This window comes from Eptesicus fuscus, chromosome 4, assembly GCF_027574615.1.
Source record: "Eptesicus fuscus isolate TK198812 chromosome 4, DD_ASM_mEF_20220401, whole genome shotgun sequence".
NCBI classification, from domain to species: domain Eukaryota; kingdom Metazoa; phylum Chordata; class Mammalia; order Chiroptera; family Vespertilionidae; genus Eptesicus; species Eptesicus fuscus.
This window is the reverse complement of record NC_072476.1, coordinates 31,733,528-31,758,229: the sequence shown is the minus strand read 5'-3', so window position 1 is coordinate 31,758,229 and position 24,702 is coordinate 31,733,528. Positions and strand designations below refer to the sequence as shown.

General features: G+C 48.0%; 1 protein-coding gene across 1 annotated transcript; it reads left to right on the top strand.

The window, feature by feature from the left end:
• Window positions 1–15,857: 15,857 nt before the first annotated feature.
• Window positions 15,858–23,925, top strand: SSC4D (scavenger receptor cysteine rich family member with 4 domains). Its single transcript, XM_008141725.3, has 10 exons — window positions 15,858–16,008; window positions 17,417–17,452; window positions 17,701–18,006; window positions 18,696–18,773; window positions 19,555–19,869; window positions 20,989–21,066; window positions 21,661–21,735; window positions 21,851–22,162; window positions 22,874–22,951; window positions 23,609–23,925. The coding sequence occupies exons 1-10, from the start codon at window positions 15,858–15,860 to the stop codon at window positions 23,923–23,925; spliced, it is 1,746 nt and encodes a 581-aa protein (XP_008139947.2).
• The last annotated feature ends 777 nt before the right edge of the window (window positions 23,926–24,702 follow it).

Below are 24,702 nucleotides of genomic sequence, written 5' to 3'. Positions count from 1 at the left end.
TTCTAGTTTACTTGTGAAAAAATAAATAAACGGAGGGAAGAGATTACCCCACAACTTCTTCCAAGCTGAGCTGATCAACATGGGGGTGGAGGGCAGATACAATCAGCAGAGAAGCAGGTAGGAGCTCAGAGCTCAGGCTGCAAGCTCACTTGGGTGCCTGCCCCTGTGGAAGCCCTCCTCTCTGGGTTTCCTGCCTTCCAGGCCCAGAAGGAGGGAGCCAGCTGTGGCCTGAGGCCCTGAGGGACAATGAGCTGAGAGGCTGTATCCTACCAGTGGGGCCTCACTGGGGAAGGAAGGGGCCTCTTGTATTTGTTACCCACAGCTGTGTTTTCGAGTTGTGCTCGCAATAGGGTGGGGTGGGCTGGTGATGAGAAATCAGGAACTCCCTGAAGCCTCATATCCATCCCCTCTTGCTCTCTGCCTCAGAGCTAACCCCCCTTAGAAGACTTCAGAAAAAAAGACATGAAGAAATTGGTGAGGGTCAGATGAGGCATGTACTGGTGGGGGCAGTCTGGGTGAGGATAGGGGTGTCTTTTTAAAAATATATATTTTTTTTATTGATTTCAGAGAGAAAGGGAGAGGGAGAGAGAGATAGAAATGTCAATGATGAGAGAGAATCATTGATTGGCTGCTTCCTGCATGCCCTCCACAGGGGATTGAGCCTGAAACTGGGGCATGTGCCCTTGACCAGAATCAAATTCGGGACTCAGAATCGAATCCGGGACCCTTCAGTCCTCAGGCCGATGCTCTATCCACTGAGCCAAACCAGCTAGGGTGATAGGAGTGTCTTTATACGCATGGAGTGGTGGTAAGCAAGTGGTATGGGGCTTGTGTTTCTCTCTTTTTGTTTGTTTCTGTGTGAGTGTGAGTGTGTGTGTGTGTGCGTGTGTGTGTGTGTGTGTGTGTTTCTCTTTTTTGGAAAGAGAACTAGAGACACCTCCATCAGGAAGCATGGCCTGCCCAGCCCAAGCCAGATTCTGGGTCTTTTGCATTGTTTTTCTGAGAAGTGCTGCCCTCTGGTGGCCAGAATGCACCAAAGGCCCGGCCACTAGCCCAGAGCATAGCATTTTTTCTTATCTCCCAGATGTTGGTTTCTAAGTACTATTCCTCTGTAAAAGCAGAACCCAGGGATCCTTGGAGAGTAGGCTGATTCAAGGGTAAGGCCAAAAATTACAAGGAGACTCTGGAACATATTGTTAAGCTGAAAAAAAAATTCTCACAAAATGACAAGGATGTGTCAAAAGAACACAAGAGCAAACTGAATGGTGGTGGTGACTGTGGCGGGGGGGGGGGGGGGGGGGGGTGGTGAAGAGAGGCGGCGAGGGGAGGGAGATAATCCCACTGGCCCAACTGGGGACAACTGTGCATCAAATGAATAGGACAATAAAAACTACACACTGAATAAGAATCCATGAGCATCCATGCTGATGATAAAAACACATAGGTGGGAAAACTTTTTCTGTAAAATTGAAATTTCCTTACACTAGAATGCCAGCTAATAACCATTTGCAATCATCATAGTAATAGATTCAGGCAAGAATTATCTGTGCATGTTAAAAAATTAGTTGATGGTATGATGGAAATATTAGCTAAATTTATGGTGATGATCATTTAGCAATATATGAAAGTACAAATCAATGTGCTGTACACCTTAAACGTCTACAATGCTGTATGTCACTTATATCTTGAGAAAGCTGGAGGAAAAGTTCTGAGGATGGATAGTAATGATGGTTGCACAACAATGTGAATGTACTGAATGCCACTGAATTGTGCGCTTAAAATTGGTTAAAATGTTAAATTTTATGGTATGTATGTTTTACCACAATAAACCTAGTTGATGGAAGTTTGAATGCACAGTTTCAAAGTTTCTCCCTAAAGATTCTTTATTAATTACAAAGGATTACAAAGGATTAACTGGTTTCTTTATAATGGATAAATCTGGCAGACACCACTTTAGCCATATTGTCCAAGTTAACTAACCATTAGTGGGATAATGGAATAAACTGACATCAGGTGCCTCCTGATGTGAGGGGATGGTGCCGAGTGTTTAGAAAAAAAGCATATGTCGGTGTATATATATATGTACATACATATATATACACATATTTACACACGTGTAAAGAGATAGAGAGAGCATGTGTAGCAAATGGTCACATTTGCTGAATCTGGGTAAAGGGTAAACAGAATTTCAAACCCTCTCTCGCCCTGGCAACAACAAATCTCTCTCTCTCTCTCTCTCTCTCTCTCTCCTCCTCCTCCTCCTCTCAATTAAAAATATTTTAAAAATAAAAAGTTAAAAATAAACCCTCTCTAAGTCAGATTCAAGTGAAAGAGAAGACAATGGGATCCAATTTCAGAAAAAGGCTATTAAGTTTTCAAAAGCAACTACTGAAACAAAATACAAGGTTACTAGGCATAAAACAAACCAACAAAAAAGCTGTAAGATCTTTGAGGAAAATTTATTGAAAATCATCAAAGAATACCTAAATGCAAAGAGAGATAGTCCATATTCATGGATGGGAAATGCAATATCATAAAGCTATTTCCCCTAAATTAATCTATCATTTCTATAAAAATTCCAACAGGTGTGTGTGGTGTGTGTGTGTGTGTGTGTGTGTGTGTGTGTGTGAGAGAGAGAGAGAGAGAGAGAGAGAGAGAGAGAGAGAGAGGGAAACTTCAGAAACTGATTCTAAAATGTATATGGAAAGGCTGCCAAGGAAGCTAAGACTTTTGAAGAAAAAGAACAGGGAGCATTTGAAATCTTGCTCCCTGGCATATATAGTAAGTTTGAATCAAATAAGTTCTTATAAAAATTTTCTACAGGGTTGGACATTTCTTACATCAACATTTACTTGATGCAGTTGACAAAATTCTAAAGAAGTATACCCAGGACCACCCTGCAGTGCCAGGTACAAACAAGGGTCCGTTGTTCCCCACCGGCTCTCCACGTAGACAAAGGCATGAAACATGGATGGAGAGTTACATTCATTGAGGAAGCAGACGTAGAGCCAGGAGACATACAAGAGAAAGGACATGAGGTGTCCCAGAGGGATGGCAACGATTTGCACGTGACACACAAGCTAGCATTGTGGAAGCCCTCTGCAGGTTTCAGTTCACATTCAAGCACCGTGATGCCCGTCAGGTCATGGTGAAACACCCCCTGGCAAAGTCACTAACCAGCATGTGTCCATGTGGTTCGAGGTGAGGGAATGCCACAGTATTATAATCCCTTCGTGAAAGGTGACCTTTACATAAAGATTGATGTGCAGTTTCCTCAAAACAACTGGATCAACCCCGACAAGCTTTCTGAACTAGAAGACCTGCCATCCAGACCAGAAGTCCAGAACATTATCGGAGACACAGAGGAGGGAGAGCTCCAGGAATTCAACAGCACTTGGGGCTTGAGAGGCAGGCAGAGGCGCAAAGCCTATAGCGACAGCTCCGATGAGGAAAGCAGGGGCCACCACAGATCAGGAGTGCAGTGTGCCCATCAGTAAACCGCACCCATGTGCCCTGGTTGGTTTTCAGCGATCCAGCTGGAAGGTCTGGTCAATTCAAATGAACAGATGGACATTTCCTGGTCTATGTGTAACTTTTAAAATTGGTATAGTACCACCCGGTGAGTGTGGCTCAGTGGTTGAGCATTGACTTATAAAATAGGAAGTCATGGTTCGATTCCCCATCAGGGCACATGCCAGGGCTGTGGGCTTGATCCCCACTGTGGGGCACGCAGGAGGCAGCCGGTCATTGATTCTCTCTTATCATTGATGTTTCTATCTCTCTCCCCTCTCCCTTCCTTTCTGAAATCAATAAAAATACCCTATATAATAAAAGCATGGTATGCAAATTGTCCCCTCAACTGGGATTTCGACCGGGGGCGGGGCCAGCCGGGGGAAGGGAGGGAGGCCCCAGCCAGCAGCCGGCAGCCACTAGGGACCCTACCAGTGCGTGATTTTCGTGCACTGGGCCTCTAGTATTTTTAAAAATAAAATAAAATCTGTATAGTATCTACAGAGTGTATAATTTAAACTAACTACAAAGCTCTACATCTTCGTCGGACTGTTCTGTAGCAGAGGAAAGCACTTGAGGAAGCAAGACTTACACTTAAGTTCCAAGGTTCAGTCTTAGACATCTGTGCTCGGTTTCCGTCAGTTTCATGTAGTAGATTTTTTTGTTCCCATATTTGAAATTCATAGCCCACGTTGTAAAGTTTGTGTGCACTCTGTCCTAAAGCTTTGTGTTTGGCTGCGCCTGCATAATAAGCTGCTACAGCTAGAATAAAGGATTTCAGAACCTGTATCTCGTTTAGGTGCATGGAAATGGGCTTTGCATATAGGAGGTTTGGAACTGACTGGGAACAATGGGAAATTACATCAGCTGTGGTTGTCACGTTATTGTGTGTGTGTTTTTTTCTTGTTTTTTTTTTTTTAATCATCTTGTGAAAGATTTCAAAATTCAATAATAAAAAGCAGTTGGTGTAAAAAAAAAAAATAGGACTTTTCCTTTCTGCCTGTCACCCTGTGAAGACAAAACAGCTGGCATGTAATAGAGACAAACTGGGCAGCTGGAATTTGCCAGACACACCTATGTACACGCCCCCATTCGTTAATTCTGTAGTCAGACTTTTGTTGGAGGGACCCTAATGGACTAAGATTTGGTATACTGTTTTGTTCAGTGGGTGAAGTGAAAGGAATTTTAGGGATACAAAAGGAAAGGGACTCTGGAGTATGTGGGAAATTTTTCATTATCTTATTGTTAAATGTCAAATAACATATAAAATTTATAGCCCACTTGACAGACTATGTGACCCTCATCACAGCTAAGGAAGATTGATATTTTTCAAAGTTTTGTACAATATTTTGGCTTTTTATTATAGAGTGTTAAAAAATAAGTGCCTAAAGTAAAAAGGAAATCCACTCCCTTCGAGCCCCAACCATAGTTAACAGTTAGTGGTGAGACCTTCCAAACATTTTCCTTTCTTTTTAATATATTTTTATTGATTTCAGAGAGGAAGGAAGAGGGAGAGAGAGATAGAAACATCCATGATGAGAGAGAATCATGGATAGGCTGCCCCCTGCAAGTCTCCCACCGGGGATCGAGCCCACAACCCTGGAATGTGCCCTTGACTGGAATCGAACCTGGGACCTTTCAGTTCGCAGGCCCACGCTCTATCCACTGAGCCAAGCCGGACAGGGCCAGACATTTTCTTCTAGGCATATATAAGCATTTCAAAATACACTAACTAAATGCAATGTGGATTGGATCTTGGAACAGAAAAAACACACGAGTGGGAAAACAGGTAGTAATTAATATTAACCAAATAAAGTCTGGAGTTTGGCTAACATTAATGTATCAATGTCAATTTATCAGTTTTCACAGTATCATGGTTATGTAAAATGGATGTTAACATTAGGAGAAAACTAGATAAAGAATACATAGGAACTCTGTGTAGCTTTTTGGCAACTTTTCTGTACACCTAAAATTATTCCAAAAGAAAAACTTTATTTTAAAAATATATTTTAAAGTGGGAATCATAGTCTACACTATTACACAAATTGATTTTTCACATAACAAGATGTGGGGACATCTTCCCTGCTGAAAATCACTATTTTTTATGGCAATAGAACATCATTATATGGATGCACCACAGCTGCTGGGGTCTGGCCGACTGGGACTGGGCGAGACAGGGCCGAACACACCCTGGAGCCCTCCTGCAGTCCCTCTCGCAGTCCCTCCCCAGCCACCGGCCCCAGTCGGCTCCCATAGGGACTGAGCTAGACGGCCCTGATCGACCCCAATCGCCGGCCAGGTGGAGGGACCCCACCCTGCAGAATTTCGTGCACCGGGCTTCTAGTATGAATATATTTAACACTACTGAACTGTACATTTATTAAGATGGTAAGTTTTTCAACAAATCAACAAATGACAAGTGCTGGCGAGGATGTGGAGAAAAAAGGAACCCTCATATACTGCTTGTGAGAATGCAGACTGGTGCAGCCACTGTGGAAAACAGTATGGAGTTTCCTCAAAAAATTAAAAATGGAACTCCCACTTGATCCAGTAATCCCACTTTTAGGAATATATCCCAAGAAATCAGAAACACCAATCAGAAAGAATATATGCACCACTATGTCCAAAGCAGCACAATTTACAATAGCTAAGATTTGGAAATAGCCTAAGTGCCCATCAGCAGATGAGTGGATTAAAAAACTTTGGTACATCTACACAATGGAATACTATGTTGCTGTAAAAACAAAAAGAACTCTTACCGTTTGCAACAGCATGGATGGACCTGGAGAGCATTATGCTAAACAAAATAAACCAGTCGGAGAAAGATAAATATCACATGATCTCACTCATTTGTGGAATATAATGAACAACATAAACTGATGAACAAAAATAGACCCAGAGACACAGAAACATTGAACAGACCATCAAACCTCAGAGGGAAGGCAGGGGAGGGTGGGAAGGTGAGGTAAGAGATCAACCAAAGGACTTGTATCCATGCATATGAGCATGACCAATGGGAGCATGTGCTAGGGGGCGGGAGGCAGCTGATCAATGATTCTCATCATTTACATTTCTATCTTTCTCTCCCTCTCCTTTCCTCTCTGAAATCAATAAAAAAATATATATTTAAAAAAAATTTTTTTTAAATATATTTTATCGATTTTTTACAGAGAGAAAGGGAGAGGGACAGAGAGCTAGAAACACCGATGAGAGAGAAACATCGACCAGCTGCCCCCTGCACAACCCCTACCGGGGATGTGCCCGCAACCAAGGTACATGCCCTTGACCGGAATCGAACCTGGGACCTTTCAGTCCACAGACCGATGCTCTATCCACTGAGCCAAACCGGTTTCGGCAAAATATATATATTTTAAAAACATACAAAAAACTTCCTGGATCCATGCAAACCATGCCAAAATAGACCCAAATCATGATCATTCTCAAGACAACTGGGAGGCCTTACACTAAGGTTTTCCAGGGCAATTTCACAGACCGCAGAAGATGACAGCACCACGAAGTAGATCATAGAAAAAGAAACTTTGCTTCCACTTATTCTCACTCCCTCTTGACACCCCCCATTATGTATATATGCACTAAAAGTTCTGCATTTTTATTAATAATTTTCTACATTATTAATCAGAAAAAAAGAATTACACTAGGAGGTCTTTTCTGACCTCCTAATGGAACCTAAACAGACCTAAATGGAATCATCCAAGCATTTGAGTGTCTCTGTCCTCCCAGGAAGCAGAATAGTGGAAGAGGCACTCCATCTGGGAAAGGCATTCCAGAACGTGGAGGCCCAGTGAAAGCCACTCACACTGTACACCAGAGTCTCCTTCACTCCTGCCCAGCCCAGGTGCTTCCAGACGATCTTTGAGAAGGTAAACCAGTGACTCGACCCCTGGGTGCCTGCAGTTTCTCGTACCAGGGAAAAACCACTTGTCCAAATCCATTTTTTACACCTCAAGGTGATGATTTAGAGAAGTGCAAAATTTTTTTGCTTTTATTTCTAACTCTTAGTCTGTTTTGTTCAGTTGAGACTTAAAAAAAAACACACATTACATTTTCAAATAATTATAGATTCACAGGAAGTTGTGAAGAAATGTATAGGAAAGTCCCTTCACCAGGAGTCTCACAATGGTTAGTTACATCTTTCATAGTCCTATATAATAAGGAGGTAATATGCAAATTGACCATCATACCCTTGCACAAGATGGCTGCCCCTATGTGGTCACAAGATGGCCGGCAGGGGAGGGCAGTATCAATAGTTTGTTCCTTTTTATTGTTGAGAATCAGTCCATGGACTGGCTATACCATGATTTGTTTAACCATTTACCTATTGTAGGATATTTTGATTATTTTCAGTTTTTTACTATTACAAATAAAGTTGCTATGACCATTTTTATAAGGTTTTTGTGTGAACATTAGTTTTCCTTTCTCTGGAATAAATGCTTAGGAGTACATTTGCTGGGTTGTATGATAAGCATATGTTTAGTTCTTTTTTAAACTGCCAAACTGTGTCCCAGAGTGCCTGAATAATTTTTTACATTTCCACAAGCAATGTATCCAGTTTCTCCACATTCTTGTTAGTATTTTATATTGTCACCATTTTCATTTTAGCCATTCTGATAGGTGTGTGGTGATAACTCATTTTGGCCTTAAATTGCATCTTCCTAGTGGCTAGAGTGCTGTTGACTATCTTTTCATGTGTTCATTTGCCAATTGGATGTACCCTTTGGTGAAATGTCTCTTTATGGCTTACCCATTGTCTGACTAGAGTGTTTGGTTCTTTAATGTTGAATTTTGAGAGTTCTTTACATATTCTAGATAGGAATATGTAAATTCTCTTGATCTGAAATGTCCAGAATAAGCAAATCCATAAAGACAGGAAGTAAATTAGTGGTTGCCAAAGGCCTGAGGGAACGGGAAGAGGGATTGACTTCTAATGGGTACAGGGTTTCTTTTTGGGGTGATGAAAATGTTCTGGAATTAGGTAACGGTGATGGTTGTACAACTCTGTGAATATACTCAAAACCAAAGAGTCATATACCTTGAGCTTGTTGGAGGTCTGCTAAAGAGGGAGTATGGACAGAGAAGGACCGGGATTGAGCCTAGGGCTCCCCTCCACTTGCCTGTCACTCTTTACAATGAGCAAGTAACTGGATATAGCCAACAAGGCATGAGGGGATATCTGCTGGGGGTTTTCTGGAAAGTCTTCCTAGCTTTTAAAACAGGACACAAGATAGAGATGTTTTCCCTTTTCTGGCTCAGAACATTGTCCTATTCATGAGATACTCTGAACTGAGGCCACCATCTTGAGCCATGAGGAAAGCCACCAAGAAGAGCAGCCAAACCCTAACCAGTTTGGCTCAGTGGATAGAGCGTCGGCCTGCGGACTCAAGGGTTCCAGGTTCGATTCCGGTCAAGGGCATGTACCTCGGTTGCAGGCACATCCCCAGTGGGGGGTTTGCAGGAGGCAGCTGATCAATGTTTATCTCTCATCGATTATTCTAACTCTCTATCCCTCTCTCTTCCTCTTTGTTAAAAAATCAATAAAATATATTTTTTTTTAAAGAAGAAGAAGAAGAGCAGCCAACTTGCTGCTGTTGGCAGAGTAGGCTGATAGGAAGCACCCGGGCCCCTGATGATGTGACTCCACTGAATTAACCAGTCCTGAAATGGGCTCACTCTGACTTCTTGTTAAGTGAGATAAAACCCCTTTTTGAGCGACTTTAATTTGTGTTTTCTGTTACTTGTAGCCAAAAGCACTGTCACTAAAGAGTATCAAATGCTGCTGAGATATCAAGTAATACAAGGACAACACAGAAGCTGTAGTTGTCCCCTGGTATCTGCTTTCTCTTCTTTGAAATAATGAAATTCATAGCTGGGTTGTGGCCGTGAGACGAAGTTCTAGCCATGAGGTACAAGCAGAAGGGTGTGGTCATACCCTCTAAGGAAAAAGCTTGAGTATGCCCTCTGGTTCTCCTTTCTTTCCCTTTTCAATTTTCCTTCATGAACTGAAAAATTTCATGTCCTCTAAAATTTATGTTGAATCCCTAACCCCAAATATGACATTGTATGGAAATAGGGCCTTTGAGGGGTACTTAAGATTCAATGAGGTCATAAGGATGGGGCCATGATTCCATAAGATTAGTGCCCTTATAAGAAGAGACACCAAAGAGTGCTTCCCCCTCCCATGTGAGGACTCAGTGAGAAGGTGGCTAACTGCAAGCTAGGTAGAGAGTCTTCACCAGGAACCAAATCCTGCCAGAAGCTTGATCTTGGACTTTACAGCCTCCAGAACTGTGAGAAAATAAATTTCTGTTGTTTCCGCTACATAGTCTATGATATTTTGATGGGCAGCCTGATCTGACTGATACATTGGCTAAAATAAAAGCTTGATGGCAGAGACTAGAGCAGCCCTCTTGGAGCATGAGAAGGAAACCCTGTATTAAGAATGGCAGAATGTCCCCAGCCAATGCTCAGTTGGTTAGAGCATCTTCCCATATACCAAAAATGTTGTGGGTTTGATTCCTGGTCGGGGCACATACCTAGGTTGAGGGTTCAATTCCTAATTGGGGCATGTGCAGGAGGCAAACGATGTTTCTCTCTCACTTTGATATTTCCCCCTCCCTTCTCTCTCTCTCTCTCTCTCTCTCTCTCTCTCTCTCTCTCAAATCAATAAACCTATCCTTGGGTGAGGATTTCCAAAAAAGAAAAGAATGGCAGAGCAATAAAAGACAAGGAATTTGGATCCTTAACAATCATGAGCTCTAGATCTCCAGTTCTAGATCTCCTACCAGGACTTGTAAATGAAAGAGAAAAATAAATTTGAATATTGTTCAAGCCTGTTATTTTCTCGTATATTATACTACTTTTCAGCAAATACTGGTATTCATTCCCTCTCCTCTTCCCCTTTATAAGAGAAATATATTTCCCCTGCCCCACTGATAGATCACAGGCTTGGCCATGTGACTTGCTTTAGACAACAAAATCTGAACATATGGGATATGTATCATGGCATAGCAGACTTTAGATACGGTTGTGTAGTCTGGTTTGGTTTTTTGGTACCTGCCTCCTCTACAGGAAGAACATGCCCTAGGAAACTGCTGTTCCTTTCCTGGATCCTGGAATGAGAGGCTAATAAAACAGACCTGAACCCAACCCACAGCCTGAAGTAGAACCATCACAGCCAACATGCAGAACCATGGGAGGAAAGTAATTTTTGCTTTAAACCAGCGATTTTCAACTCTTTTCATCGGATGGCACCCATAAACTAATACTAAAATTCTTCAGCACACCAAAAAAAAAATATTTTTTGCCGATCTGACAAAAAAAAGAAAAGATATTTTGATTCATTCATACCAAACAGCTATTGTTGTGTTGTCTGTTGTCATTTTTTAAATTTTATAATCTCAAGGAAAAATGGCCCGAGCCCCTCACTAAGTAATCAGGAATTGCATGTTTTAAAAATTCTTGTGGCACACCAGTTGAAAATCGCTGCTTTAAGCTATTGCAATTTAGGGGTTGTTTGTTTTGCATGTTATCACAGCAAAAACTGAAGAATACAGGTTCTCTCTGTTATCCTATCAGAGTTCATATTCTAACTAAAACAAGGGATGAAAATAGACCCTTGAGTCTCATGGCACGAACAGACCTTGGTACAGTGACCTCAGGAAGAGTTGCCTCAGTGGAGAGGTGAGGCCAGAAGGCAGACTGGAGCACGCTGAGCAGTGAGTGCTCAGTGAGAGGTAAGGAAATGGAGATGTGTGTGCAGACAGCTCTTTAGAGAAGTGTGGCCGTGATGGGAAGGAGAGGGGTGGGCACTAGCTGGAGGAGGGAGGGGGTGTGGAGTCCAGGGGCAGCCTTGCAGAAGTGCTGCTCAGACCTGCCCTGGAGAGAAGACTTGCTGATGAGATGTGAGGAATTCAGTCAGCTGACAGCCTCCAGTCTAGCACCTTCCGGGTGTACTGCCTCATTTGAGCCAAGACCACACTCTTCCCGGGCATTTCCCAGTCAGTGACAGAGCATGGCAGGGATTCCAGCACCTGGCTATTTCTACCCTGAGGACCCAACCAACACAGGTTGAAAGGATTTTTTGTTGTTTGTGTTGTGTGTTTTTTTTAAATTTCAGAGAGGAAGGGAGAGGGAGGGAGAGATAGAAACATCAATGATGAGGGAGAATCATTGATCGACTGCCTCCTGCACACCCCACACTGGGGATTGAGCCCGCAACCTGCCCTGTGCCCTGACTGGGAATCGAACTGTGACCTCCTGGTTCATAGATTGATGCTCAGCTGCTGAGCCACACCAGCCAGGCTGTTGTTTGCTTTTAATGATAGAGAGCAGAGTGTGCTTAGAAACTCAAAGTGAAGAATCCAGTTGGGAAAGAGCAGATGACTAGGGAAGAGAAAAGACACCCAGATGGAGAGAGGGAGGTCCCTGTGAAGGCAGAAGGCGATGAGGTCTGGACTGAGGGGGAGTGGTTCCTCAGGCCAGGGAGGAAGGAAAAGGCAGGAGGGAAGGAGGAATGAGAGCAGGGTGATGGCAGACCTCCCATCAGAGAGTTTTCTTTTTCTGAAAAGTGGAAAGCAAGGTGAGATCTGAGAGTCAGGAAACTAAGTCCTTCTAGGTGCACGGGCTGCGTCTCCATTTTTCACTCTTGGCCTTGGTCTTCCCACCTGCAACATAAACAGCTTCGGCTGAACCCCGGTCCCCAAACATGTCTGAGCCTCGGGGGCTTTTAAGAAATACACTTTTAGGGGGAACCCATCCCTGAACTGCCTGACCGGAATTTCTGGGGCAGAAGTAGTGGGGGCAATAATCTATATACAGGGTGTCCCCCAAAAATATATAAACACTTTAACAGCTGATAGCTCAATATTGAAAATGAAATGTATTTTCATAAACACTGCCTTTATAATTATTCAAAGTCTGTATATACATTTTTGGAACACCCTATATATTTTTAAAAGTGCCCTTGGGCCCTAGCTGGTTTGGCTCAGTGGAGAGAGCCATGGCCTGTGGACCTAAGTGTCCCAGGTTTGATTCTGGTCAAGGACCTGTACCTCAGTTGCAGGCTCCTCCCCGCCCCCAGGCCCTGGTCAAGGCATGTGCAGGAGGCAATCAATCGATGTTGGGATATTTCTCTCACATTGATGTTTCTGTCTTTCCCTCTCTCTTCCATTCTCCCTAAAAAGTCAATGGAAAAATAGCCTCCAGTGAGGATTAACAATAAATAAATAAATAAATAATAATAAATAAATAAATAAATAAATAAAATGTTCTTTATTAAAAAAATATTTCTCTCTGTCTTTTCCTATCTTCCACTCTCTCTAAAAATCAATGGAAAATATCCTTGGGTGAGGATTTTTAAAAATAAATTAAAATCACATGAGAAAAAAAGTGCCCTTGGGCATGATGGGATGCATAGTCAGGTTTGGGAACCAGCCTGCAGGGCCTCCAGCTCTGTGGTTCCAGGGAGAAGGTGCAGCACTTTACTGAAGGTATAAACTATAGAATAAGCCACGTGCCACACCTCCTGTCACCTATAACTACAAAGGCCCAAAAGGTACCAGAACTCAAGAGGAACCACAGGAAGATAAAATCAGTAGCAAAATCAGAGACCCTACCTACGTGGGAAACTCGCCACGCACACTCTGGCTCCTGTGGCCGTGTTTCCAAGCCCCCAGGTGGGCTGTGGGGCAGGTCTTGGTAAAAGGGACTCCCCAGGCAACAGGACTAAGGGGTTGAATCAGGGCCATCACAGGAGATCAGGGATGCTTGGCTGCCCTGCAAAGGGGTGGAGACCAATCCAGGCATTTTTGAAACCTGAGACCTGGAGTTGGGGGGAGGGGGAGGAGGGGCTGCCTGGCCCTGAGTGTCCAAGCCAGTCCCCCACCCCCCCTTATAGCTCCTCCTCTGCCTGGATGCCCCTTCTCTAGGGCTGCTCCAGACTGTGCAGGACACCTCCACTCTCCCTTTGCCTCCCTCTGCCCCTAAGGCCGGGTGGAGACAGGCTGGGGCCACCAGCCAGCTCCATGGACAGAGTCGTTGCCTCTGCTCACCTTCTAGCTTTGGAAAGAAAGGAAGAAAGATCTGTGTTGATTTGCATTTGGGGGATCCTACCCCTTCCTAAACTTCTGGGGGCAGAAAAAGTGATTTGACCTTGGACTGACTGTAGAAGAAGGGACAGAGAGAGCCCAGAGCATTCCCCCAGGTATGAATTCTTCACTTTTGGTGGTGGTGGTGGTGAGGGGTGTGTGTGTGATGAGTTTTCCACTGGTCAGATGTGGAGTTGTTCTTGATGATCTCCCAGACCCCTTCTGACTGCTTCATTCCATGATTCTGCGGCACTAGACTTCATTCAATAAACATCTCCTGTGTGCCCATCCTGGGCCAGGTCCTACTATTGAATAAAACCCAGTCAGTCCCTGCCTTCAAGGATTCACAGTCTAGATGGGAAGACAGTAATAGTAATAATAGCTACCATGCTTACAGTGGGTCAGACACTGAGCTAATCCTTTTATAAACTTATTTAACCCAGCAAAAACTGTAAGAGGTAAGTGTATTACTAACCCCATTTTACAGATGAGGACAGTGAGTCTTACTTAGCAACGTGAGGTCACACAGAGTAGATAGTAGTTGCTGGAGCTGGTGGAGTTGTGTTATGCTGCCTGCCTGCCCTGCACTTAAAGAGACAGTTCAGGGCAAAAGGTGTACTCAGGAAGGGTGGGGAGGGAGCGAGAGTGCTTTAGAGCAGCAGTCGCCAACCGGTGGTCTGTGGACCACTGGTGATCCGTGAGGTCCGAGAGGTTGGCGATCACTGCTTTAGAGAGCCAAGTTCAAAGAGGGCAGGGAATGGTTAACCTTCACTTTGACCAAGGTTCCCAGGGAGTGAGGCAGAAGCAGGCTTGGGGCCAAGTTTGGAGCTGGAGGTAGGCAGGCTCCAAGAGCCCACTGGGAGCTCTTGGGGCAGCTGGGACTTGGGGTCAGTGGAGATCAGGATCAAGGGCCCTTCTCCATCACCCCTAGACTGGGGGGGGCAGGGGATACGGTGGGGTGACTTGAGGATTCCCAGCCAGGGTCCCTGGAAACTGGGTGTCCCCTTATTCACATGGTGGGGGCTGACCTGACCTGCAGGCAAGTGTCCCAGCAGCCTGAAGGTTGTGTGGCCTGAGGCCCAGGAAGTGGGGGGCAGACCCCAATCACTATGGATCTCCTCAGCAAAGATTGGGCTGTGGCTCCCCCTACTCACAGCTCTCAACTCCCATCTCCCAGCTGTCTCCAGGCCAGGCAAAGGGAGGACAAAAGCTGATTATTCCACTGGGGGCTGTCCTAGGCCCCATGAATGGGGTATTGAAAACCCCGTGCTCACATCCAGATAGGTTTTCATCCTCTCCCCAACCAGACTCTTTGTATGCCAGTGCCGAGGCACAGCCAGGGAGAGATGGGGGAGGGGTGTGTGTGCTGGGAGGGGCACCCATGTACCTGTACTCTCAATATATTGAAAACAGAACTATCCCCTAAGCCAGCACCCTACCCCTGTTTTTATGTGAAGAAAGCAGGCATGGGGGTCTTTCTGGGATGCTGGTTACATGATGTAAATGTTCACTGAGTTCTACACTTATGACTTAAGTGCTTTTTTATTTGTATACCGCAATCCAAAATTTAACAACAACAAAAAATCCTCAAGGGCTTCTCATCCCAATAAGACAGAGCATCCCAATTGGCATTTATTCTCTTAACCCTTCACCATTTTATTTTATTTTTTGCATATTTGTGAGTCACAGGAACTATATTTCCTTGATTTTTTTAATTGACTCATTTCTTCTGATTTAAATTAACTTTAAAGAGAAACTTTATATTGTTCCAATAAATGGAAAACCAGGATCCTTTGCCATAAATAGAAGGCATTGTTAAAAAAAATAAGCAATGAAAACAAAACCATAAATATTCATTTATCTCCCCCTAAATTTATGTGGGTTGCCACCAGAAGCACCAACACCACCCTTTGGGAGGCACTGCCCTGGAGGCTAAACTCAGTCCTGGGCACAGCTACGTGGCCATTCTGGGTTTGGACCCAGGCAACCTTCCAACTTCATCTCCCACCATTCATTTCACACACTCTCTGCTCCAGCCAGACCTAACTCCTCCTTAGCTTCCATCTGTGCTCCCTTCCTTCTCATCTCCCAGCTGTTGCTCCTGCTGCCTCCACTCAGAATGCCAAACCCCCGTGGAAATATCACTTCCCCCTGAAGCTCTCCCTGGGCCCTTCCAGCTGGAAGAAGTGACTTGGAATTTTTAATTCCAGATGTTCCTGCTGTGACTTCTTCACCAGCTCCACGATGGAACCATCGACTGGCTGGACACACAAGGAAGCAGAAACTCGAATTGGTCCCCAACCAGATCAGAGCGGGGGGTGGAGCCCTGGAGACCGGAGTGCAGTAGCTGCACCTATCCCCCCAGCCCTATCCTTCCTCCTCCTCTTGCCACTGGGTGAGTGCTGTCCCCCTAACCCCAACCACTTCCCTTTCTGACTCTCAGTTTTCTGTAAAATTATGGAGGGAGGTGGTCTGTAAATGAGGCGGTTTCCAACATTCCTTCCATCTCCGACATTTGTCCAGCGTTGATTAGAGCTAAGGGTCTGACTTGGAGAAGCGGAGGGCTCAGTGCTGGAGGTGAGGGATCAATGAGCACAGAGTATGGGCAGTTAAGGGACATTGGAACTAGGAAAGGAGGGAAAGGGGGTGGGCTTACTAATGGCTGTGGGCAAGGCAGCTGGTAGAATAAATGGGATCAAATGACTTAGGGACTATCCTAACTTGAAAAATGAAGAAACCAAGTCTCAGTTTCTTCTTCCTGTAAAATGGGTACCTCAGTACATGTCTCAGAGCATTGTTTATAAGGATTCTCTGAAGTGATGTATGTGAAAGTGTCTAAACACAGGAATAGCTTGTGAGCAAGTGGACTATTATGGCGTTTCCAATTTCCCTTGGTAGGCCAGTTTCCCTGTTTCCTCCCGGCCTCTCAGGCCACGTACTCAGAATTGTAAGGTAAAGGCGAGTGTGGCGATTTCGGTTGGAATCCCAGTTCTACCTTTTGCTGTGTGGCCTTGAGCAAGTTGCCTAACCTCTCTAAACCTGAAGTTTCCCCATCTGCAAAATCCTACCTACTTTATAAGTTGTCCTAATGATTAAGTGGGCCAGGCCACGTAAAGCAGTGAGCACAGTGCCTGGAATGTACATTCATGAGAACTGAAGCAAAAGGACTCATCTAGGTAAACCTTTGGGGGGAAGTCATAATGAACCCCAAAACCAGTTTACACAGCTACTGAGCATCTGCTGAGTAACAGGCTCTGGGCAGAGGGCTCTGGGGGACACCAAGATGAGACAGGCATGGACACATCACCAGGCAGAAGGCCCAGAAAGGGGGGTGCATGTGGTGCCCAGTGACTCAGAAGGAATAGAGAGCACTTTTACTGAGGGCTCCAGGAAGGCTTTCTGGAGGAGGGGGTTCCGAGCTGGGTCTTGAGGGCTCCCTAGGGCTGTAATGATTGACCAGAGGAGACTGCATGGTTCAAGTCCTGGAGACAAGACTGATGGGATATTAAGAAGTAAGGTGAGGCTGGTCAGAAGATACCAGAAGGCTTTGTAGAGAAAGCTCAGGGGCTGGGACTCCTATAGGAAATGAGGAGTCTTTGAGAACATTAGCCGTGGAGTGAGGATAAACAGATCTGTCTTAGGCAGCTCTCTCTGGGTGGTCCATGACCAATGGGAGAGGGGTGAAGCAAGGAGGCCACCTGGGACAGTCAGGGAAAGAGGTGAGACTTTGGGGAAGTAGGAGTAGTGAAGAGGAGGGGCATGATGGAAGAGGGGGGGCCAATGCTCTCCTCACTCTGTTTCAGCCAGTGCCCTACAGCCCACCCCACTGCCTTTTCCAGGTAGGTGCCCCTGCTCCTCCCAACACCCCGCCCCCCACTCTGACCCCAGGTACTCAGATGCTCAGACAGAAGACCTCTATTGTTTTAGATGCCCCAAAGGGATCGCACCAGTCTCCCCATTATATAGGAAGGGAGAAATGAGATCTAGAAGGGACTGTTCCTGAGGCTCCCATAACTTCATGGCAAGATGGGCATCCTGTAGGTTGGACCCAGGGATCCCCCAGGTGCCAGTTCAACCCTCTCCACAGAACTGAGGTTGGTGGGGGGTCCGAGCCGCTGCCGGGGGCGTCTGGAGGTCCTGCATGGTGGCTCCTGGGGCAGCGTTTGTGACGATGACTGGGACGTGGTGGACGCCAATGTGGTATGTCGTCAGTTGGGCTGCGGCCTGGCGCTCCCTGTGCCGAGGCCCCTTGCCTTTGGGCAGGGCCGAGGCCCCATCCTGCTGGACAACGTGGACTGCCGCGGTCAGGAAGCTGCTCTGAGTGAGTGCGGCAGCCGAGGCTGGGGAGTCCACAACTGCTTTCACTACGAGGATGTGGCTGTCCTGTGTGATGGTGAGCAGAGTCCCGTGACCTAGGAGGGCAGACTGTGTCAGGTAGCAGGGCTGAAGGCTAGATAAATGAAGGGACTTCCCAGCGGTAACACTGTTCCATGTAGAAGACCAAGCCAGTGGCTGCATTGCATGGTGTTGGGGAAGAGCTCCAGGCTGGCCAAGAGCCCTGGATCCCGGAGGTGCTTCTAGCTCAGCGTGTGACTTTGGTCAAAACTCAACATTACTCCTTCCATATAGGACTCTGGCTATTCCAGCAAAGGCCTCTTGCCATTTTTAAAATCAGATGATTGGGGTCAACACTGGCCACAGGTCCACTTGGCATCGAGTTGCAGCAGAAACCTCTGAGAGGCTTTGACCTTGAGAGCAGTGGTTTTAATTTTCAAGAAAATCCCTTGGAAGGCTCAGATTGTGGCCCCATCCCAGTTTCTACTGAGCCTGAGAATTTACCTTTCTAACAAGTTCTCAGATGATGTGATGCTGCTTTAAGAACTAAAAGAACTCCTCTAGAGCTACTGCTTTCTGGACCCGGGGGGCCCTTTCACCTCTCATCTCCCTGGCTCTCATCCTTTGTGTGACCAAAGGCCCTGAGGAGCAGGCACCTTAGGGGATCCACGCCCTGCTACTTATCCACCTGTGGGTGTGAGGATGGAGAGCAGAAAGATCCATTTGTCATCCTCCCTTCCTTTCCAGAGTTCCTGCTCACACAACCCCCAACAAAGAAAGTGTTAACCAGTAGGGCACCCCCTACCACTACCCAGAATGGGAAAGGTAAGTAAAGGCAATGTGGGGGGCCGCCTGGGTCTTAGGAGAGGGGCCCAGAGAACAGTCTCTGATACCAACCCTAAGTGAGAAGAGAAGGATCACTGATGGTTGAGTTTGGTCATTCCTCCTCCCCATCCTGCCTCCTGTACCCCCTCAGGCTGCTCACCTTCTGGATAGGGAAAGAGGATTCATTCCTGTAGAATGATTAAAGGTAGTCAGCACACGGCTGGAGAAAGTGAGAGGTGAGCGCCAGAGCTTGATCTAATGGGAGAGTCAGATATGCACAGAAGTGCTGATAATGATGTAGAACAAGAAAATGAAAAGCAATCTAAGAGGCACAACAGATGAAAGGCAAGGAAGTCCAGAGGAGGAAGAGCGTCCAGTCCATCAGAGACCAGGCAGGGCTTCCTGGAGGAGTTGGTGCTACACCTAGGAAGGTGAGAAGGCTTTCACTGCAGTCTTAAACGAGGAAGCAGCACAACCTAGACGCTCAGGAGAGCATGGACAAAGGCAGGGAGGGTTGCTTTTAGGCAGGGAGTGACACAGTCAAAGCCAGTTTATCCTCTGATCCCACAAACCACCCCCAATCTGGACTGTGAGGAGACAGTGCCTTGGGGGTGAATGAGCAGCTCCTCCAGGGCTTCAGCTTCCCGGACACCAGGCGCTGTGGGTATGGGGTGGGCCTAGGGCATTGTAGACGTGCATTGGGCTAGGTTAGGAGGTGATGGGAGGCAGAGTCTTGTGGGATTTGCTCCTTGCCCCCTTTTCTGCCCCCCGCTGTCACCAGGTGAGGGCAGTGTGCGCCTGGTGGGGGGCGCAGGCCCCTGTCAGGGCCGAGTGGAGATCCTGCACGGAGGCCTGTGGGGCACTGTGTGCGACGATGACTGGGGGCTGCCAGACGCCACCGTGGTCTGCCGCCAGCTGGGCTGCGGGGAGGCCCTGGCCGCCACCACTAACGCCTTCTTCGGCTACGGCACGGGACACATCCTGCTGGACAACGTGAACTGTGAAGGCGGCGAGCCCCGCCTGGCAGCCTGCCTGAGCCTGGGCTGGGGCGTGCACAACTGCGGCCACCACGAGGACGCTGGAGCGGTCTGCGCAGGTGCGGGCTCCGGGGGCGGGGGCGGAGCGCCGTCTGGGGAGGGGGTGGGGGGGCAGGACCGGGCCGTGTCCAGATACTGGAGGAGCCTAAGTGGGGCTTGGGCGGTGCGGGGGGGTTGGTGGCTACCTTGATGTTTCCCAGAGTAATCCAGAAAGGCCCCGAAATTACTGTTAATATCTCAGTGCTGCTCTAGAAGTGCCCCAGGAAACGCCAGTACTCTTTGTGGTGAGCTCCACAGCTGTGTAATACTGGAGTATTGTTCTACCAATACTCTAGAACTACCTAGCAGTACCCCAAGAATGCCCCAGGAATTTTCGAGCATATCCTAAGTACTTTTCATGGAACACTTCAAAATAATAGAACTCTATAATTGCCCCAGAAATACTACATTGCAGCCCAAGTATGTCCCTAGAATTACCTAGCACAACCCTCTTTAATCCTGATGCTCTTTATAATGCCCCACCTGGCCCCCTCTCCATTTTAAGAAGTTTTTTGAGCAAATACAAAAATAATAGGGCCAATAATGGCACTTCACAAATGGATTCCACTCTGTAAGATATAAATGCTTGCCCATGCCTCACAGCAAACCGGGGGCCATAATTTCCAGTTTACAGATGGGAAAGCTGAGGCCCAGTGAGGCAGAGCCACACCCATGGTCACACAGTGAGCCTTGGCAAAGTCACGGCTAACTTTGCTGCATGGGTCTCAAGCATGACCTTTGCCCTTTCTAGTCCTATTTTATCTGTAGGATGGGGATAACGAGTCTTGTTCTTCAAGTCCCTCAGGACTGTGCATGGCCCTCCCCCTGTGGTCAAGACCTTCTCTGTCTCTCCATTTTGGACACACATTGGGTTTCTGAGAACATCGGAAAGAAATGAAAGCATGTCTGTGAAAGTCCTGTGTAAACTGTGATGTGTACGCCTGTACAACACAAGTGAATGACGACCACTGTCAAAGTGGGGCAGACCTCCTCGGACCCCCGTGGGGGCTAAGCCCCCAGCTCTAGAAGCACAATCTGTGGTCTTCCTCAGAGAAATCCTTCTATCCTCCTGACAGCCAAAGGCTGACCAGGAACTAGAACCTCAGCCTCTGACTCTGCTTCCTTCTTTCCTGCTCTAGTTCTAGGGCCCCCGACTCTCACAGCACTGCCACCCTCGGCCACAAGAGAGGACTGGGCCTGGCACACAGAGCCAGAGGGTAAGGAGCCTAGTTTGAGCCTGCTAGCCTCCAGGCTATAATGGTAGGGGGAAGGTGAGTAGGGCTGGGAATTGAGAAGGCTGTTGAGATTCGTAGGAAGGGGGCCTGACTGGAAGGCCAGAGCTTTTGACCAGATGGTAGAGACAGGTGAGAGAACAGAGGAACAGATAGAGAGCAAGGATGAAATCCAGACCTCTGAAAAGTTCAGTGAGGTGGGAAGAAGTAATAAGCGATTTCTTCAAAGCTCTTAAGTAAAATTTGGGTTGGTGGTGAGGGTGGGAATAAAGAGGCCTTGTGAGAGGTTTGAGATAAAGGTTGAATGAAGGATAGAAGTACATTTAAAATTAGGGTTGAAACTGTCATTGGGATTGAAATGAGGATAACGCCTGGAAATAGGATTTGGTTCATTCCGATCCAGTTTCCAGAGGACCCCACCACACCAATCTAGATGGTGACTCTAGAGTTGAGGGTGAGTGTGGGGTGCAGATGTGGTACAGTTGGGGGACTTCAGCAGGAGCTCCCCTGCCCTACTGTAGGCCAGAAGGCCTCTTTGTCCCTTTCAAATGCTCTATCTTAGGTGCCCTGTCTCCGCAGCTACAAGAGTCGGTGCCCTGCCTTCCAGGGAGACAGCATTGTTCACCACAGCCCCCTGGGTCGCGGGGAAGAAAAGTAAGTGGCAGAGCGGGGATTCCGCGGCGGGTGGGGAAAGATGAGGCTGGGGCCCTGCCTGGGAGCTGGTGGCTCCAGCCCAGTCCCTCTGGCCCCGGGCCTGTGCGCCCTGCAGGCGGGCGGCTGCGGCTGGTGGGCGGCCCGGGACCGTGCCGCGGCCGCGTGGAGGTTATGTACGCCGGGGGCTGGGGCACCGTGTGCGACGATGATTGGGATTTCGCGGATGCGCGCGTGGCCTGCCGTGAGGCAGGATGCGGGCCTGCCCTGGGCGCCACCGGCCTCGGTCACTTCGGCTTCGGCCGCGGCCCCGTTCTGCTGGACAACGTGGGCTGTGCCGGCACGGAGGTCCGCCTGAGCGACTGCTTCCACCTGGGTTGGGGTCAGCACAACTGCGGCCACCACGAGGATGCGGGAGCGCTCTGCTCAGGTGAGCCCGCCGCGGGGTCGCGCACGGAGGCAGCTCAGCCCTGGGCGGGGCCGCGCGTGCCGGCTCTCTGCGGCAGTGCCCCGCGGGCGGAGCCGGAGGACGCGCCATCCGCAGAGAGGCGGAGCCCGCCCGGACGGGAGCCTCTGCGGTGAGCGTGGGGCCGGGCCTGGGGAGGGCGCGCGTTCTGCCGCAGTGAGGGGCGGGGTGGGGGTGGGGAGAGACCGAGACCCGGGATGAATTCAGAAAGTCTGTCAAGGGCGGGGCTGGGGTGTTATTGCTCTGCTGAGTCAAGGACTCCCCCAAAGCTCTAATAAACGGAGAGTTAATCAGCTTTTGGAAGCAAGTGCCTGACCTTTGGAAGAAATCAGTAAGATAGGGGTGTTTGCAGTCTTACACATTTTAAAAAGCTGTTCATTGCTTGGTTTGGGAATTGATATATTCGCCCTAGTTTGGTAACCCCGGGCCTAGTAGCCTTGGCCACAAAGGGTAGGCTGCAAAGGATTCTGCTTTGGGCGCCAGGGTGAAAAAAGTACAATCACCATTTCTGATCCAAGGGGTACGGCGCGGGGGGGGGGGTCCTTCTTCAGGGTCCAGTGAAGTTCGTTGTCACTAGGTCAGACTTCCCTTGCGAGGTTAGGAGGTGACCTGTCCTCAAGGAACATGTTCACCAATGTGACAGCCACCTCTTTTTCTTTGTCCTTGACGAGCCAGGCCCAGAGGAGCTAGGACTGCAAGTCCAGCAGGATGGTTCTGAGACCACCCGAGTTCCCACGCCTCGGCCCAGGGACGGTAGGTGCCCACAACCCCCTAAGAGGGAAGTAGAGGCATCAGGATAGTAAGGACCAGGATCAGGAGAGGTCACAGCCTGGGGTTAGGTAGCTCAGCAGATTTTACCATGTCCTGGAACCTTTGCCCTTTTGTGCTAGTCTCAAGTCTCATTTATAGAGGTATAGTGTTCAGAAAGAGGGAGATGGATTTTAAGTCAGAGGAATCTGTAGCTTAAAATGAGGGGATAGGGATCCTTTCCTGAGGAGGGAAATGAAAGAAGTTGCTCTTTAGCCTGGGGAGTCCAGGGGGTGAGGTAGGCAATGGTAACTTCAGGAGACAATGATGACTTCAGGGGACACAATCACAGTCTCCAGAGAGTAGCCCTGTAGTTGAGGTACTGGGATTATGAACCGTGGACTAAGGAGAGAGCAGACATGGAACCCAACATGCCCAGAGCACCCCACAAAGGCCAGTACATGTTCTTCCATCTGGAGGCTGAGTATTGACTGATGTCCATCCTATTTTAATCTCATTTGTCTGCCCTTGTCCAGTGGCTCCCAGGGCAGTGCTGTGTCTCATACCAACACCCTTTGCCTCCTCTACCCCTTCCCTGGCCTTGCTTGGGAGTGGCGTGGCATGGGCCAGCCCCTTCCAGCTCCCGGCCTTGTCCCCTTACAGGGCACCTACGTCTGGCCAATGGAGCCCATCGATGCGAGGGGCGTGTGGAGCTCTTCCTAGGACAGCGGTGGGGCACTGTTTGTGATGATGCTTGGGACCTGAGGGCAGCCGGTGTCCTGTGCCACCAGCTGGGCTGTGGTCAAGCTCTGGCAGCCCCTGGAGAAGCCCACTTTGGCCCAGGCCGAGGCCCTATCCTCCTGGACAATGTCAAGTGCCGTGGGGACGAAAGCACCCTTCTGCTCTGCTCTCATATCCGCTGGGATGCCCACAACTGTGACCACAGCGAGGATGCCAGTGTTCTGTGCCGGCTGTCGTGACCTGCAGACCACCTCTTCTAGGAACCTGCTATGGCCTGCCCCTCTGCCTCCAGGAGGCCTTCCTCCTGTGACAACTGCAGTTCACTCAGCCCTTCCCTCCCCTTGCCTGGGGGAGAGCCTGCCCAAATGGTGTGGTCCTGCATGGGACAGCCTGGCTTTATCCCCTCAACTGTTGTGGACCCAATTCAACCAGAGCTCCCACTTTCTGCTCGGCCAAAACAGAAAAGTGGGGAAAGGGAATGACTTCTCTCTCTTTGGTAGGGCTCCAGGTACAGCACCCCTAATCGTACCTTCCTGGAACTCACTCCAGGTGATTCAGGAGAAAATGGGGTCTCTCCCTTCCCCGACCCATCTTGGGATCCCCAAGAAGAGGGAAGACAGGAAAAACCTGCAGCTCTTACCTTAGCCTTCCTGGGACTGTAGAAGAACCTGGGTCGTCGCCCTGGCTTGTTCCATGAGGGCCCAGACTCAGATGGTGCTTGACTGGATAAGGGGACTGGAGGGGCCAAAGCGGGGACAGTGGCCCCTCCCTGCAGCTAGAACCAGCATCTGTGATGTATGCTGCCCCCACCACAGAGCCTCCACTTTGCAACAGCAAAGAACTGTGGGGGCCTGTAGCCATCCATTCATAGGTGCCAAGTCAATAAAGCATTGTTCCCCCTGTCTTTTAACTGAGGTCAGTGTTTGGACACAAGTGCATTGTTTGTGGCAGCAGGAAAGACTGATAAAGATTTTTTGGAGGCTTGGGGATGGAGGACGGTTCAAGAGCATCATCAG

What these genes read in the sequence shown, in the direction of transcription:
- SSC4D (XM_008141725.3), top strand. Translation starts at nt 15,858, where the DNA reads ATGGAACCATCGACTGGCTGGACACACAAGGAAGCAGAAACTCGAATT. An exon ending in CCTCCTCCTCTTGCCACTGG is followed by an intron (nt 16,009 to 17,416) that starts GTGAGTGCTGTC and finishes ACTCTGTTTCAG; the next exon opens with CCAGTGCCCTACAGCCCACC. An exon ending in CGCTGGAGCGGTCTGCGCAG is followed by an intron (nt 19,870 to 20,988) that starts GTGCGGGCTCCG and finishes TTCCTGCTCTAG; the next exon opens with TTCTAGGGCCCCCGACTCTC.